The sequence below is a fragment of the Natator depressus genome, chromosome 1 (genome assembly GCF_965152275.1).
Source record: "Natator depressus isolate rNatDep1 chromosome 1, rNatDep2.hap1, whole genome shotgun sequence".
Classification (NCBI taxonomy): domain Eukaryota; kingdom Metazoa; phylum Chordata; order Testudines; family Cheloniidae; genus Natator; species Natator depressus.
In genome coordinates, this window is record NC_134234.1 from 318,262,190 (window position 1) to 318,276,713 (window position 14,524).

The 14,524-nt window shown below is 38.0% G+C and overlaps 1 protein-coding gene across 2 annotated transcripts in view; it reads right to left on the reverse strand.

Annotated features, from left to right (window-relative positions):
* Positions 1-2,073: 2,073 nt before the first annotated feature.
* Positions 2,074-14,524, reverse strand: part of CPNE8 (copine 8) — a 285,766-nt gene continuing 273,315 nt past the window's right edge. Inside the window, exon 21 of one of the 2 annotated variants that reach the window (XM_074942429.1) lies at positions 2,074-4,075. In XM_074942429.1, the coding sequence (XP_074798530.1) occupies positions 3,887-4,075 (189 nt within the window). In that variant the 3' untranslated portion in view covers positions 2,074-3,886. The remainder of the gene's footprint in view (positions 4,076-14,524) is intronic. The other variant, XM_074942430.1, reaches the window with a different exon arrangement.

Sequence of the window (14,524 nt, forward strand, 5' to 3'; positions counted from 1 at the left end):
GGTATATGTCAAAAAGGCAACCTCCCCGCCCACTCTCCTGTCTGTCATTCCCAAGATGGCAGTGCTATTTCCAATTCATGTCTTTGCTCCAGCAACTATTAGCCATGCATGAGCATTTAGCTTGTGTGAGGTACCAGAGTTAATATTATGGCATTACAAGTATTATTGACATGCTTTATGTACAATATTTACACATTGCTTGTGTCAGGCTAAGTTGGGTATAGGGTGGTTGGGTATAGGTCAGTCAAGTTGAAGGGCCACATTGCGTAAAAAGAAGAGGGAGAAAGATGCTCAATACAAAGTAATCAGTAGCAGACTGATCAGTGCAGAAAGCACAAAGGAGAGATCACAGTACTAATGGGCCAAAAACTTCATGCTCCTCTTTCATAAAATAGAAAAAACTCTGTATCCTATTTCAGTCAGAACTGGGATTTTCTGGTAATTTTTTCTCACTTGTTTTTCAGTCCCTCTCACTCTTTGTCTTTTTGACTTTTCTGCTGCTTGTGCTTACTTTCCTTTTGCATTTGCTGGATCAGTTCCCAGGGTTGACATACACTTGGAGAGAACATGAAAATTTAGCGAGTGCTTGGAAAGCCTCCAATGCTTTTATAAATTCTATGAATTAAAATTGATCTGAACTATCAAATAGAGACATTGTTTTGTTTTTTTTTCTAATTTTTATTTTAGCACATTGATCTACTCTATTTCACTGACTCCTAGAAATGTAGGGTAGGAAGGGGCCTTGAGAGGTCATCAGATCCATCCTCCTGTGCTGAGGCTGGACCAAGTCTAGCTAGACCATCCCATACAGGTGTTTCTCTAACCTGCTTTGAGCCTGCTTACCAGTTTGAGTCCTGCAAGTGAGTTAGTAGGAGGAATGCCTATCTTCTCCTTGTTTGTGCGTTGCTTTGGGGTTTAGGCATCTGGATGCCAATGGTGAGGCTGCTGTGTGCATATACAGAGGCAGAAACATAAGTACCTAAGGGACTTCTGCAAAAATTAGGACAGAATGAGTTTGGGCTCCTACAGGCTTTGGCAGCATCCGAGCAGAGGCTTTTTGAATCCCTGTGGGGACTGATTCTGGGATTCATGTGCCTAAAGTGGCAGTCAGGCATCTAAGTCCTCTTGTGAATTGGGATCCTAATATCTCATCTCTTTTAATAAGGAGGCAGAGATTATGACTGCCTCCACTTTATCTAAAAAATGCACACCAATTCTGTAGTTAAGTTGTCATGTCCCTGCAGCCTACGATGCTTCCTGCAGCTGCCATTGACCGGGAACGGTGAACTGCGGCCACTGGGAGCTGCGGGTGGCCATGCAAATGTAAACAAACTGTCTGGTGGCCCGCCACCAGATTACCCTGTTGGGCCACGTGCAGTCCATGGGCTGCAGGTTGCCCACCACTGATCTAGGGAATATCGCCAACCTGCATTTCTTTTTGTCACTAGGGAGATGGTACTGCATCTATTCATTACTTTTACTTTTCATATTTTTGTTTGATTTATAAATCAATAGTAGCTAGATAAGACCAATACAGTCATACATAAACCTCAAATAGTGTACCTGTAATGGGTGTGTATGTTGTGGGGAAAATTGTTTTAGTTATATACCTATCTCAAAACTGTCATACTGCTAACATGTAAAGAATCAAATTAGCTTTAACACTATGCTGTGCATTTATAAAATGTTATCTGAGTCAGGTCTAAGATATTTAATAGCCCTCATAAGCCTCTTTCTTTCTGGACACAGTCTGATATCTGCTGAATCAAAAATATAAAGAGAACTAAACGATTATAGGAGCAGAGGATAGAAGAATGGCAACCTGTGGCTTGGGCTGGAGACTGAAAAAGCTGTTTAACCTGTTGATCATTACAACAGGTTTACAAGTGTAACAACAGACTTAGCTATCATATTGGAACAACAGAGGTGCACCATTGTATAATATTAATTTGCTTTAATTGCTTGTGAAGTACTTATTGATCCAATGTTTAAAAACATCTTATAAAGAAATTATGGCATGTTTAAAATTAATTCACAGCATAGAAGGGAAAATAACATAATATGATTGATACATAGTCTATATGAAGTTCTCTCCTTAATAGCAGTAGTTGCCAGATATTAAATTTCATTCACGCAACATAAGCCCACTAAAAGTCTCACATTTTTGTGAAAAAATTAACTTCATTCTCATGTAAAAACTGGTTTGAAATAAAGTTAAAATAATTTGTTCTTACAAAAAAGTCCTTGTCATGACAGAATAGCTATCTGAAAAAAGTAATATACAATGTGAGATATTAATTTTAATTTTAAGTTTTAATATATTTCAAAATGGAAGATTCTGCACTTACATAGTTATATGTCATTGATACTGCAAATATGTTTTTCAGCAAAAAATCTTTGTTCATGCTTAAAAAATGTGCCTTACCTTGATACTGTATTGTACAACATATAGGAGTAAGAAACAAAGTAATAAACCAATTATATGTAAAGAAAACAAAGTCACATTACAAGGTAGTTACAATGATAAATAAAACATTTTTCAGTCTTAACAGAATTTGAAGGCAATTCACAATCATTTCCAGGAATTTTGTGAGATTTAAGGCCATTTATTCTAAATAAAATGTATCTTTGACACATATACTCACAATACTGTGAATTTCTTGTAAAAACTGTACATGCAAAACATTTTATAATTAGATACGAACAGGCATATAGTAAAATTTTGGGTACTTAAATACACAAAACTATTGTGCACAAAGCAATATGGCTGTGCAATTTTTAAACCAGTCAATTCATGAAATATTAGCATCTGTGCACTTCAAATAGCAATGTGATTAGGTGACAACAATGAATCCAAATATTAAGAGCCAGCATCCCTTTGAATGGGCAATCTAGACAATAGGTGACAAATTTACATTTTAAATGGGTGTTAAAACGGTTCATTATAAAATGTCCGTTATAATCACTTGAAAATAGCTTTAAGATGCAAAAGTGCTAATGCTATTAAGCAAAGTATGAGATGATTCTACTAAGTTAAGTCAGTCAGCTATGGGACTTGAGGTAATTCTTCTTTCATTACGTTAATATGCAATTGTTCTATTCAGCCAGCAAAACCTATTTTAAAAAATGTAAACTTACATAAATTTAGAAATTGGAGTATCTCTGAAAAATACATAACCCCCTTCCTGAGGCTTAGCTTTATTATTAAGTCAAATACAGGTACAGTCTTCACATCTCCAGATCTTATTCTCAAATACTGTTTTAAATTTTGACAGATGAATTGACTACTAAGCACTTACGTGAAGCAATTCAGTTATTGAGAAATATGAATGTATTTGTCCTCTTTTTCTTTAGTTTTGCGCTTGTATTTGTCTGGACAATCATTCAAAGAGATATTGCTTCTCCTGTGGCTATAGCTATTGCAAGTTAGAAGATACATGATTCAATATTCCAAACTCTTATTCTTAAGAATATTTATAAAAGTATTGAAATTTAAAAAGTAGTAACATGTAAACGTTGATACAGAGGAATTGCATTCCTAAATATGTATATACACACAGTAGTCAGGGAGAACAATATCTTCTGAGTTGAAACTGTGACTCGTGCTTTCCCCCAACAAATAAATGAAAAAGTAGCTTTTTCAGTCAGAAAAAAATGAGACTTGAAGAGAATAGCGTTTAAAAGCTTTTCAGTTGCTCATGCAACCATATTGAGAATTTTGGTATCTGAAGAGAATTTGTTTCGATCCAAAAACCTATCGCAAGCTACTACTTCATCCAGACAGACAACAGTCTCAATTCACTGGTTCTTTAAAGTGCACCAGCACTGAAGCACTGACTCAGTAGCTCTACATGGTTTATGGTAAGTGTTAACCATTTCGGAGTAGTCATATCTGAGTCTGTAACACATGAAGAGGGGGTGTGTATGGAGGTGGTGCAGGTGATGGCTTGATTCCTCTGACCCTCATGTAAGAGAGAAACTGGTCTGGGATCTCAGCTAAGACATCTTTAGCAAGTCTGGCCATGCTCAATATATAGTTTCCACTTCTGTCAATGTAATCCCGGAATGGCACAAACTAAAATAAAAAAAAAAGATACATTATACATCATATATTCCATTGTGTATATGCAAACATATTATACAATATAAAAATTAGGTCTATCAATCGCAGTTAATGCAGGTAATTAATGCAAAACAAACTATTTTAATCACACTGTAAATAAAAACAGAATACCAACTTAAATTTATTACAGCTATTTTTGGATGTTTTTCTACATTTTCAAATATTGATTTCAATTACAACACAGAATACAAAGTGTACAGTGTTCACTTTATTTTATTATTTTTGATTACAAATATTCTCACTGTAAAAACAAACAAAAGAAATAGTATTTTTCACTTCACCTGAGATAAGTATTGCAATGCAATCCCTTTATTGTGAAAGTGCAACTTACAAATATTGATTTTTTCTTTTTTTAACATAACTACATTCAAAAACAAAACAATGCAAAACTTTAGAGCAGTGGTTCTCAACCTATTTATCATTGTGGGCTGCCCTCCACCCAGAGACCCCTTCACAAAGTGGGGCCAGGAGTGGAGTCCTGGGTCTGGGAGGCTGTGCAAGGCTGGGCGGCTGGGCAGCCGGGACCCTGGGCCCTGCCCAGAACCTGCCGCGTGGGCCATGGGGCCTTTAGCACACAGTGCAAATAATTGTAACAAAAATAATATAAAATGAGCACTGTACCCTTTATATTCTGTGTTGTCATTGCAATCAATACATTTAAAAATGTAGAAAAACATCCAAATATTTATAATAAATTTAAATTGGTATTCTATCACTGTTAATAATGCAATTAAAACTGTGATAAATCATGACTTCTTTAAAATCTCACAATTGATTGTGATTATTTTTATTATTTTTTGACAGCCCTAATAGAAATAAGAGATTTGGAGATAGGAAAGTTTTGTTTTAGATAATTAATAAACTTAAAGCAGGTATCTGCAGGAATGTTAATTTTGCTTCATACTGCATATGTTTTAAAAAGTAAACCATAATCAGATAATAGTAATTATTGCAAGCCTTCCACAACACTTCAAATTTGTCAAGCCACTGTTGCCTCCAGCAGATGAATATATCCTCTTCCATAAAAAGGTGTATGGGAAAGAGCATTTTAGCTGATCCTAATCTCTACTGTAATGAGCCATTAATCCCTTATACTATGTTTTTGGTATAAATATGAACTGTTCCCTTCCTTACTATTCTAGAAAACAATGATATAGTATTGACAACACATGTAGTCTTATTAGGTATTTACTATCTCTAATTTGTTTCTGCTGCTCCTAAGATCATCTGCTTGACTGGTCATTCTCACATCACCCAACTCTTTCTCCTGTGTGCTGCCCCTTATGCATAGGAAAAACTCCCTATCAAAATCAGTAAAGCTATCACCTTATCTTCCTACAAATGCCTCTTTAAAAAACTCATTTCTGCCAAGATACCGATAGAACAATTGAAACAGATAATGGCTGCTCAGGTGGTGAGTAATTCTGCATACAACCAATCTATACAAAACTTGCTCATGTTACTGCTACCCTTTTCATCCTTTTTCCATTCCCAAAATATGTCACACTCACTTACTGCATCTTGTCTAAGATTCTTTGGGCCATGGATTATCTTTTAGTAGATTATCTTTTATTGTAATAAAAATTAAGTATTAACAACTTATTTATAGCTCTAGATTGATTAATGATAATACATATTTAATTATCATGCCAAAATTTAATAATAGTTTTGTACTGGATTATTTCCATTTATTACTTAATTTACAAAATGAGGATAGAGCCCTTTCTGTGACAGAAACATCCCCCTCTCCCCTTCATCAGCAGCTCACTGCCCTCGTACTGGGATAACAGCAACTGCAATTGGTATTTACTCTGTTTTCATCTCTTTTGTAACCTACAAATGTCACATATTTATGGGTACTACTTGAGAGGCCTTTTTCAAGCCTTTCCATTTCTAAACACATATTTTTAAGTGGTTACAGGGTGGCATACTTTGCCTGTTGCTTTGTCCTGTGGCATTTAGTTTCAGAAAGGGGAACTATGCGAAAATGAGAAGGTTAGTTAAACAGGAATTAAAAGGCACAGTGACTAGCATGAAATCCCTGCAAGCTGCATGGACACTTTTCAAAGACACCATAATAGAGGCTCAACTTAAATGTATACCCCAAATTAAAAAACACAGTAAAAGAACTAAAAAAGAGCCACCGTGGCTTAACAACCATGTAAAAGAAGCAGTGAGAGATAAAAAGGCATCTTTTAAAAAGTGGAAGTCAAATCCTAGTGAGGTAAATAGAAAGGACCATAAACACTGCCAAATTCAATGTAATAAGAAAAGCCAAAAAGGAGTTTGAAGAACAGCTAGCCAAAAACTCGAAAGGTAATACCAAAATGTTTTTTAAGTACATCAGAAGCAGGAAGCCTGTTAAACCACCAGTGGGGCCCCTGGACGATCGAGATACAAAAGGAGCACTTAAAGACTATAAAGTCATCGCGGAGAAACTAAATGAATTCTTTGCTTCAGTCTTCATGGCTGAGGATGTTAGGAAGATTCCCAAACCTGAGCCGTCTTTTATAGGTGACAAATCTGAGGAATTGTCACAGATTGAAGTGTCACGAGAGGAGGTTTTGGAATTAATTGAGAAACTTAACAGTAACAAGTCACTGGGACCAGATGGCATTCACTCAAGAGTTCTGAAAGGACTCAAATGTGACATTGCGGAACTATTAACTATGGTTTGTAACCTGTTCTTTAAATCAGCTTCTGTACCCAATGACTGGAAGATAGCTAATGTAACGCCAATATTTTAAAAGGGCTCCAGAGGTGATCCCGGCAATTACAGACCGGTAAATCTAACATCAGTACCGGGCAAATTAGTTGAAACAATAGTAAAAAATAAAATTGTCAGATACATAGAAGAACATAAATTGTTGTGCAAAAGTCAACATGGTTTCTGCAAAGGGAGATCATGTCTTACTAATCTATTAGAGTTCTTTGAGGGGGTCAACAAACACGTGGACAAGGGGGATCCAGTGGACATAGTGTACTTAGATTTCCAGAAAGCCTTTGACAAGGTCGCTCACCAAAGGCTCTTACATAAATTAAGTTGTCATGGGATAAAAGGGAAGATCCTTTCATGGACTGAGAACTGGTTAAAAGACAGGGAACAAAGGGTAGGAATAAATGGTAAATATTCAGAATGGAGAGGGGTAACTAGTGGTGTTCCCCAAGGGTCAGTCCTAGGACCAATCCTATTCAATTTATTCATAAAGGATCTGGAGAAAGGGGTAAACAGTGAGGTGGCAAAATTTGCAGATGATACTAAATTGCTCAAGATAGTTAAGACCAAAGCAGACTGTGAAGAACTTCAAAAAATCTCACAAAACTAAGTGATTGGGCAACAAAATGGCTAATGAAATTTAATGTGGATAAATGTAAAGTAATGCACATTGGAAAAAATAACCCCAACTATACATACAGTATGATGGGGGCTAATTTAGCTACAACTAATCAGGAGAAAGATCTTGGTGTCATCGTGGATAGTTCTCTGAAGACGTCCAAACAGTGTGCAGCGGCAGTCAAAAAAGCAAACGGGATGTTGGGAATCATTAAAAAAGGGATAGAGAATAAGATGGAGAATATCTTATTGCCCTTATATAAATCCATGGTACACCCACATCTTGAATACTGCGTACAGATGTAGTCCCCTCATCTAAAAAAAGATATACAGGCTTTAGAAAAGGTTCAGAGAATGGTAACTGAAATTATTAGGGGTTTGGAACAGGTCCCATATGAGGAGAGATTAAAGAGACTAGGACTTTTCAGATTGGAAAAGAGGAGACTAAAGGGGGATATGATAGAGGTATATAAAATCATGAGTGGTGTGGAGAAAGTGAATAAGGAAAAGTTATTTACTTGTTCCCATAATATAAGAACTAGGGGCCACCAAATGAAATTAATGGGCAGCAGGTTTAAAACAAATAAAAGGAAGTTCTTCTTCACTCAGCGCACAGTCAACCTGTGGAACTCCTTGCCTGAACGCTAGGACTATAACAGGGTTTAAAAGAGAAGTGGATAAATTCATGGAGGTTAAGTCCATTAATGGCTATTAGCCAGGATGGGTAAGGAATGGTGTCCCTAGCCTCTGTTTGTCAGAGGGTGGAGATGGATGGCAGGAGAGAGACAGATCACTTGATCATTAACTGTTAGGTTCACTCCCTCTGGGGCACCTGGCATTGGCCACTGTCGGTAGACAGAATACTGGGCTGGATGGACCTTTGGTCTGACCCAGTATGGCCATTCTTATGTCCTTTTCAAAGGGATCCATTCCCCTCACTAGAGTTCTGCAGGGAATGAGGATGGGGAGACACTCAAGAGAGATACTTGCAGCTTCCTGGTCCTACACCACCCAGCTCTAGGGTTCATTAGAGCAACTGAGGAGCTTTTCTAATTTATATTAGTGGAGAACTAGTGTAGTGTAGCATTGCTGCATCCTACCCCAGTCATACCCCATCACTCTCTCAACCCTACCTCTACATGAGGAGACACTTCTGTCAGAGTTATTGCCAGTAGAGAATTCTCTTGCACAACAGGGATTCTCCACTGGCCCTTTGCAGCCAGAATCCACTCACTTTGCTGCCTGAGCAGCACTGAATGAATGGAATGGAATAGAATAAAATAGACAATCTGGGCTATTAGTTTCATCATACCATATAGGACTTATATTAGGGCATATTTAACTTCCAATTTCCTATATGGGGATGAGCAGAGGCAACAATTCTTTTTCATCCCAGAAAAGCAATTTCTTATAAATAATTTTGTGTATTTTTTCCCCTTATGCATATCCTCTTGATGCAAGAGGATAAGACTTTCCAGGATGCTAGTAGATCCAAGGAGAATATATAAACAGAAAGTGCTTTAAAGGTGATTTTCAAAGGTAATTTCTTTTTTTTTAAATAAAAGGGCTTGATTTTTATTTGCTACTTTATTATGTATAAAAGACTGAAGTTTTTATAAAATAAATAAATTTGATTCCATTCTACATCTATTTTACATTAGAAATGTAAGAACATAAGAATGGCCATGCTAGGTCAGATCAATGGTCCATCTAGCACAAAATTCGGTCTTCCAACCATGGCCAGTGCCAGATGTTGCAGGGGGAATGAACACAACAGGGCAATTATTGAGTGATCCATCCCATGTCATCCAGTACCAGCTTCTGGCAGTCAGAGATTTAGGGACATCCAGAGCATGGGGTTGCATCCCTGACCATCTTGGCTAATAGCCATTGATGGACCTATCCTTCTAATTCTTTTTTGAGCCCAACTATACTTTTGGCATTCACAGTGAGTTCTACAGGTTGACTGTGCATTGTGTGAAGTACTGCCTTTTAAACCTGCTACCATTTAATTTAATTGGTGCCCAGTGCTTGTGTTATGTGAAAAAGTAAACAACAGTTCCTAGTTCACTTTCTTCTCCACACCATTCATAATTTTATAGACCTTTATCATATACCCCCAAGTCATCCCTCTTCTATGATGAACAGTCCTGGTGTTTTTAATCTCTCCTCATATGGAAGATGTTCCAGGCCCCTAATCATTTTGTTGCCCTTATCTGTATTTTCTCCAATTCTAAGAGAGGGGGCAACCAGCACTGCACACAGTATTCAAGATGTGGGTGTACCATGGATTTATATAGTGGCATTATGATATTTTTGTTAATCCCTTTCCTAATGGTTCCTAACAGTCCATCAGCTCTTTTGACTCCTACTGCACACTGAGCAAATGTTGGCAAAGAACTATCCATGATGATTCCAAGATTTTTTTTTTGAGTGGTAACAGCTAATTTACACCCCATCATTTTGTATGTATATTTGGGATTATATTTTCTAATGTACATTACTTTGCACTTATCAACATTGAATTTCATCTGCCATTTTGGTTGCCCAGTCACTGAGTTTTGTGAGACTCCTTTGCAACGCTTCGCAGTCAGCTTTGGACTTAACTATTTTGAGTAATTTTGCATCATCTGCCTATGTTGTGACCTCACTGTTTAGTCCCTTTTCCACATCATTTATTAATATGTTGAGCAGCACAGGTCTCAGGACCGATCCATTGGGGGCCCTTTATTTACCTCTCTCCATTGTGAAAACTGACCATTTATTCCTGCCCTTCATTTCCTATCTTTTATACAGTTATTGATCCATCAGAGGACCTTCCCTCTTATCCCATGACTGCTTACTTTCTGAAAGTCCAAGTACATTATATCAACTGGATCACATTTATACACATGCTTTCTGACACCCTCAAAGAATTCTAGTAGATAGGTGAGGCATGATTTCCCTTTACTAAAGCGGTGTTGCCTGTTCTCCAACATATTGTGTTCATCTATGTATCTGATCATTCTGTTCCTTTAGTTTCAACCAGTTTGCCTGGTACTGAAGTTAGTCTTACTGGCCTGTAATTGCCAGGATCGCCTCTGGAGCCTTTTTTTTAAAAATCGGCATTACATTAGCTATCCTGCAGTCATCTGGTGCAGAAGCTGATTTGAGCAATAGGTTACATACCACAGTCAGTAGTTCTGCAATTTCATATTTGAGTTCCTTCAGAATGCTTGGGTGAACATCATCTGGTTCTGGTGACTTATTAGTATTTAATTTATTGATTTGTTCCAAAATGTCCTCTAACACCACCTCAATCTGGGACAGTTCCTCAGATTTGTCACCCAAAAAGAATGGCTCAGGTTTGAGATTCTCCCTCACATCCTCTGTAGTGAAGACTACTGCAAAGTATTCATTTAGCTTTTCCGCAAGAGTGTTTGTCTTCCTTGAGTGCTCCTTTAGAACCTCGATCGTCCAGTGGCTCCACTGATTGTTTGACAGACTTCCTGCTTCTGATGTACTTAAACTTTTTTGTCTCTTTTGCTAGTTGCTCTTCAAATTTTTCTTTGGCCTGCCTATTTGTACCTTTAGACTTTATTTGCCAGAATTTATGCTCCTTTCTATTTTCCTCAGTAGGATTTGATTTCCAATTTTTAAGGATACCTTTTAGCCTCTAATTACCTCTTCTACTCTGGTGTTTAGCCATGGTGGCATTTTTTGATCCTCTTGCTGTTTTTTTAATTTGGTGTATATATTTAATCAGTCTTTATTATGGCATTTTTTGAAATGCAGTTTGCAGGCATTTCACTCTCATGACTGTTCTTTTTAATTTCCATTTAACTGTCTTCCTCACTTGTGCATAGTTCCCCTTTTAGAAGTTAAATGTTACTGTAGGTTTGTTGTTTTTTTGGTTTTGTGGGTTTGTTATTTTCCCCCAAACAAGGATTTTAAATTTAATTACATTCTGGATGCTATTACTGAACGGTTCAACTATATTCACTTGTTGGATCAGATCCTGTGCTCTAGTTAGGACTAAATCAAGAATTGTCTCACTTGTGGGTTTCAGGATTAGCTGCTCCAAGAAGCAATCGTTAATGGTGTCTAGAAATTTTCTCTGCATCTTGTTCTGAGGTGCCTTGTTCCCAGTCAATATGGGAATAGTTGAAAACCCCCATTATTGTGGGCTTTCTGTTTTTGTAGCCTCTCTAATCTCCCTGAACATTTCACAATCACCATCACCAATGAGTACATCTGACCCAACGGAATGGGGGAGAGGTGTAATGGCTGGAGAGCTGCAGCAAGGAAACTGAAGGGATTACAGTTATGGTGAGGGGCCTGAAAACCATGTCAAGTGCATGTAGTGGAGTATTTGCTAGGATTTCACTATAGCCCAGCTGTTGTAATTTCTGTAAATTAACTGGCATGGCAATGAATTTGGGACTTGTCTTACATTTACCAACACTACTACCTCTAAGTAAGTTCACCAGCAGCCTCCATGTTTTGTCTACACCAATATCAGTTTATTAAAATGTTTTCTTGCTTAGAAGGGCTAGCAGGTGAGAGACACAGCAGATATGGCCTTGTATAGGAACCACTGACTCTGAAAAAGATTTGGGGGTTGCGATGGATAATCAGCTGAACTTGAGATTGCACTGTGACACTGTGGCCAAAAGGGCTAATGCAATCCTGGTATGCATAAATAGGAGAATCTCAAGTAGGAGTTATTTTATCTTTGTATTTGGTATAGTGCAACAATTACTGGAATACTGTGTTGAGTTCTGGTTGAGCAATACCCCGCTGACTCTGCAGCCTGTAGAAATTTGAGTAAGTGCAAAAACCTTGCGGGGTGTTGCCCTCTTTCCACCACTCTCTCCCTCAACTGGCACCACTGAGTAATCCCAAGGGTTCTCCTCAATCTGGTACTCTGCATGGCAACACTAGGCACAGCTGCCTTGTTACTTTGCAGGCTTTTGTGTGCTATCCACCTTGAAAGATTCTTGTTCTAAAGGGAACCCCAATATATTTAATAACCTTCTCTTGCAAGTTTTATCTGTTATGGGAAGGAAAGACAGCAAGGATTTGAAAATTCAGTCTGTGGAGGATTAACATCACTAGTATTTAAGAAAATTATCTTGATCATATTGATATCACAGAGATTGTAGAAGCCACAGGGAGTCTTGACCATGTACATATCCATGTGTGCAAAGGAAGTGGCTGAGTTCAAGGGTACTACTGCGTCTACCAATACCTAATAATTTTTGCAGCAAAGTCTATGATTCTGTGGGTGTCTTGTGTGATAAACTGAAAATTCTGAAGCATATTTATTCAAATGTTTAAAGTAAGATTTAATTAACTAAATAGAAGTATGAATCATACAGCCAGTACTGTATGATTTTTGTTATTTATTTTGATATTAAACATTTTATAGTGCCCATACATTTTTAGTCTTTGATGTGCTGCGTATTTCTGAATTCACATAATTTTGCAACTCTCCTAGAGAAAGCTAGAAATTTAAAAAAATTAGGAAAGCAAGTGCGGTAGTTTAAGATTATGGGTTAAATACACCGTCTGGATGCTTCTACTAAAATGATCAGCAATTAAATAGTTGCCATTGCCATCTTTAAGGTTTCTATTCCTATTCACTAGAGCTGGTTGGAAATATTCTGATGAATTTAGTTTAGTCAGAAAATGCCACTTTGCTGAAGCAAATTGTTTAGCCAAATCTATTACAGATTCGACAAACAGAACATCAAAACACAGATTTCCAATGAAAATGTGCCTGTGTTCCAGTGACCACAGCTCCATGGCAGGGAGCTTGCCAGCCCCAGTAGCCCTATGTGGCTCTAGAGCTCCTGGTGCAGCTATGTTCCCTGCTCCGCTAGGCTCCCTTTTGCAGAGCAGGGGGCCTGGCAATACTGGACTGACTTACAGGGTCCATGGATGTGGGGCAGCCTTGCCATACGGACTGCCCTGGAGCCGGGGATCCCAGGGCTACAATCTCCCAGGTAAACTGGCTCACAAGGCTGACTGCTCAGGAGTCGGGCAGCCAGGGAGCTAGTCGGGAGTTTGGAAGTCCCAGGGTTCCTGGCCTCAGGACAGTCTGCATGGCAAGGCTACTCCAGAACAGCAGACTCTAGGAGCCCCAGCAGTAGCTCAGTGAAACTAAGATTCAGTGACCAGGTGGGTGAAGTAATATATCTTTTACTGGACCAACTTCTGTTGGTGAAAGAGACTGACTTACAAGTTAGAGACAAGCTTTTGGGCCTGTGTAACTTGAAAGCTTGTCTCTTTCATCAACAGAAGTTAGTTTAATAAAAGATATTACCTCACTCACCTTGTGTCTCTAGTATCCTGGGACTAACATGGCTACAACAACACTGCAAACAACATTTAGTGACCAGTCAGTTGAACATATTTAATTTTGGAACCACCACGTTTTGGTGTTTCAAAAATGAATTTTGCAATTCACCAAGAAATTTTGGCAAATTTTGTTTTATTCTGATGCAGAAAGAACCCAAATTTCAAAAATCCAAACTATCTTAAGTGAAACATTGTGAGTTTCAACCAGCTCTACTATTCACGTAGCTTAGAGCTATTTCATGCTGTCTGCGGACTAAGGAAGACAAGAATGCATTAATGCTGCTCAGAAAGAATTGACAAGAGAAAGAAACAAATTGACTAGTCAGTAGTAGTGGAAGACAGCAAATGAGAGAGGTACAGGGAGAAAGAAAAAGGCAGAAAAAGATTGTGTCTACACTTTAGAATGTCAGAAAAAAAATGTCCACTTGTTCTACTACCAGTTCAGCTAAACTAGCAGTAGCACTGGTGTGAAATGGTGTTTGTCTAAAATTTCTTAAGCGTAGACAAGGCCCCAAAGGAACAGGAAAGAGAGATGCATTCAAAAGGATTGAGAGAGGTCACCGGAGAGATTGCAAAGAATGTGATACACACAAGGTAGGAGTGGGTAAAAGAGCAGAGAATTGGCTTTGAAGATCGTAACGGTCATCTAATATTACCTCCAGAAGTAAACAGGGAACCAGTGAAGAGCATACAGTGCTGATATAATGTACCTATTGTGACCCACT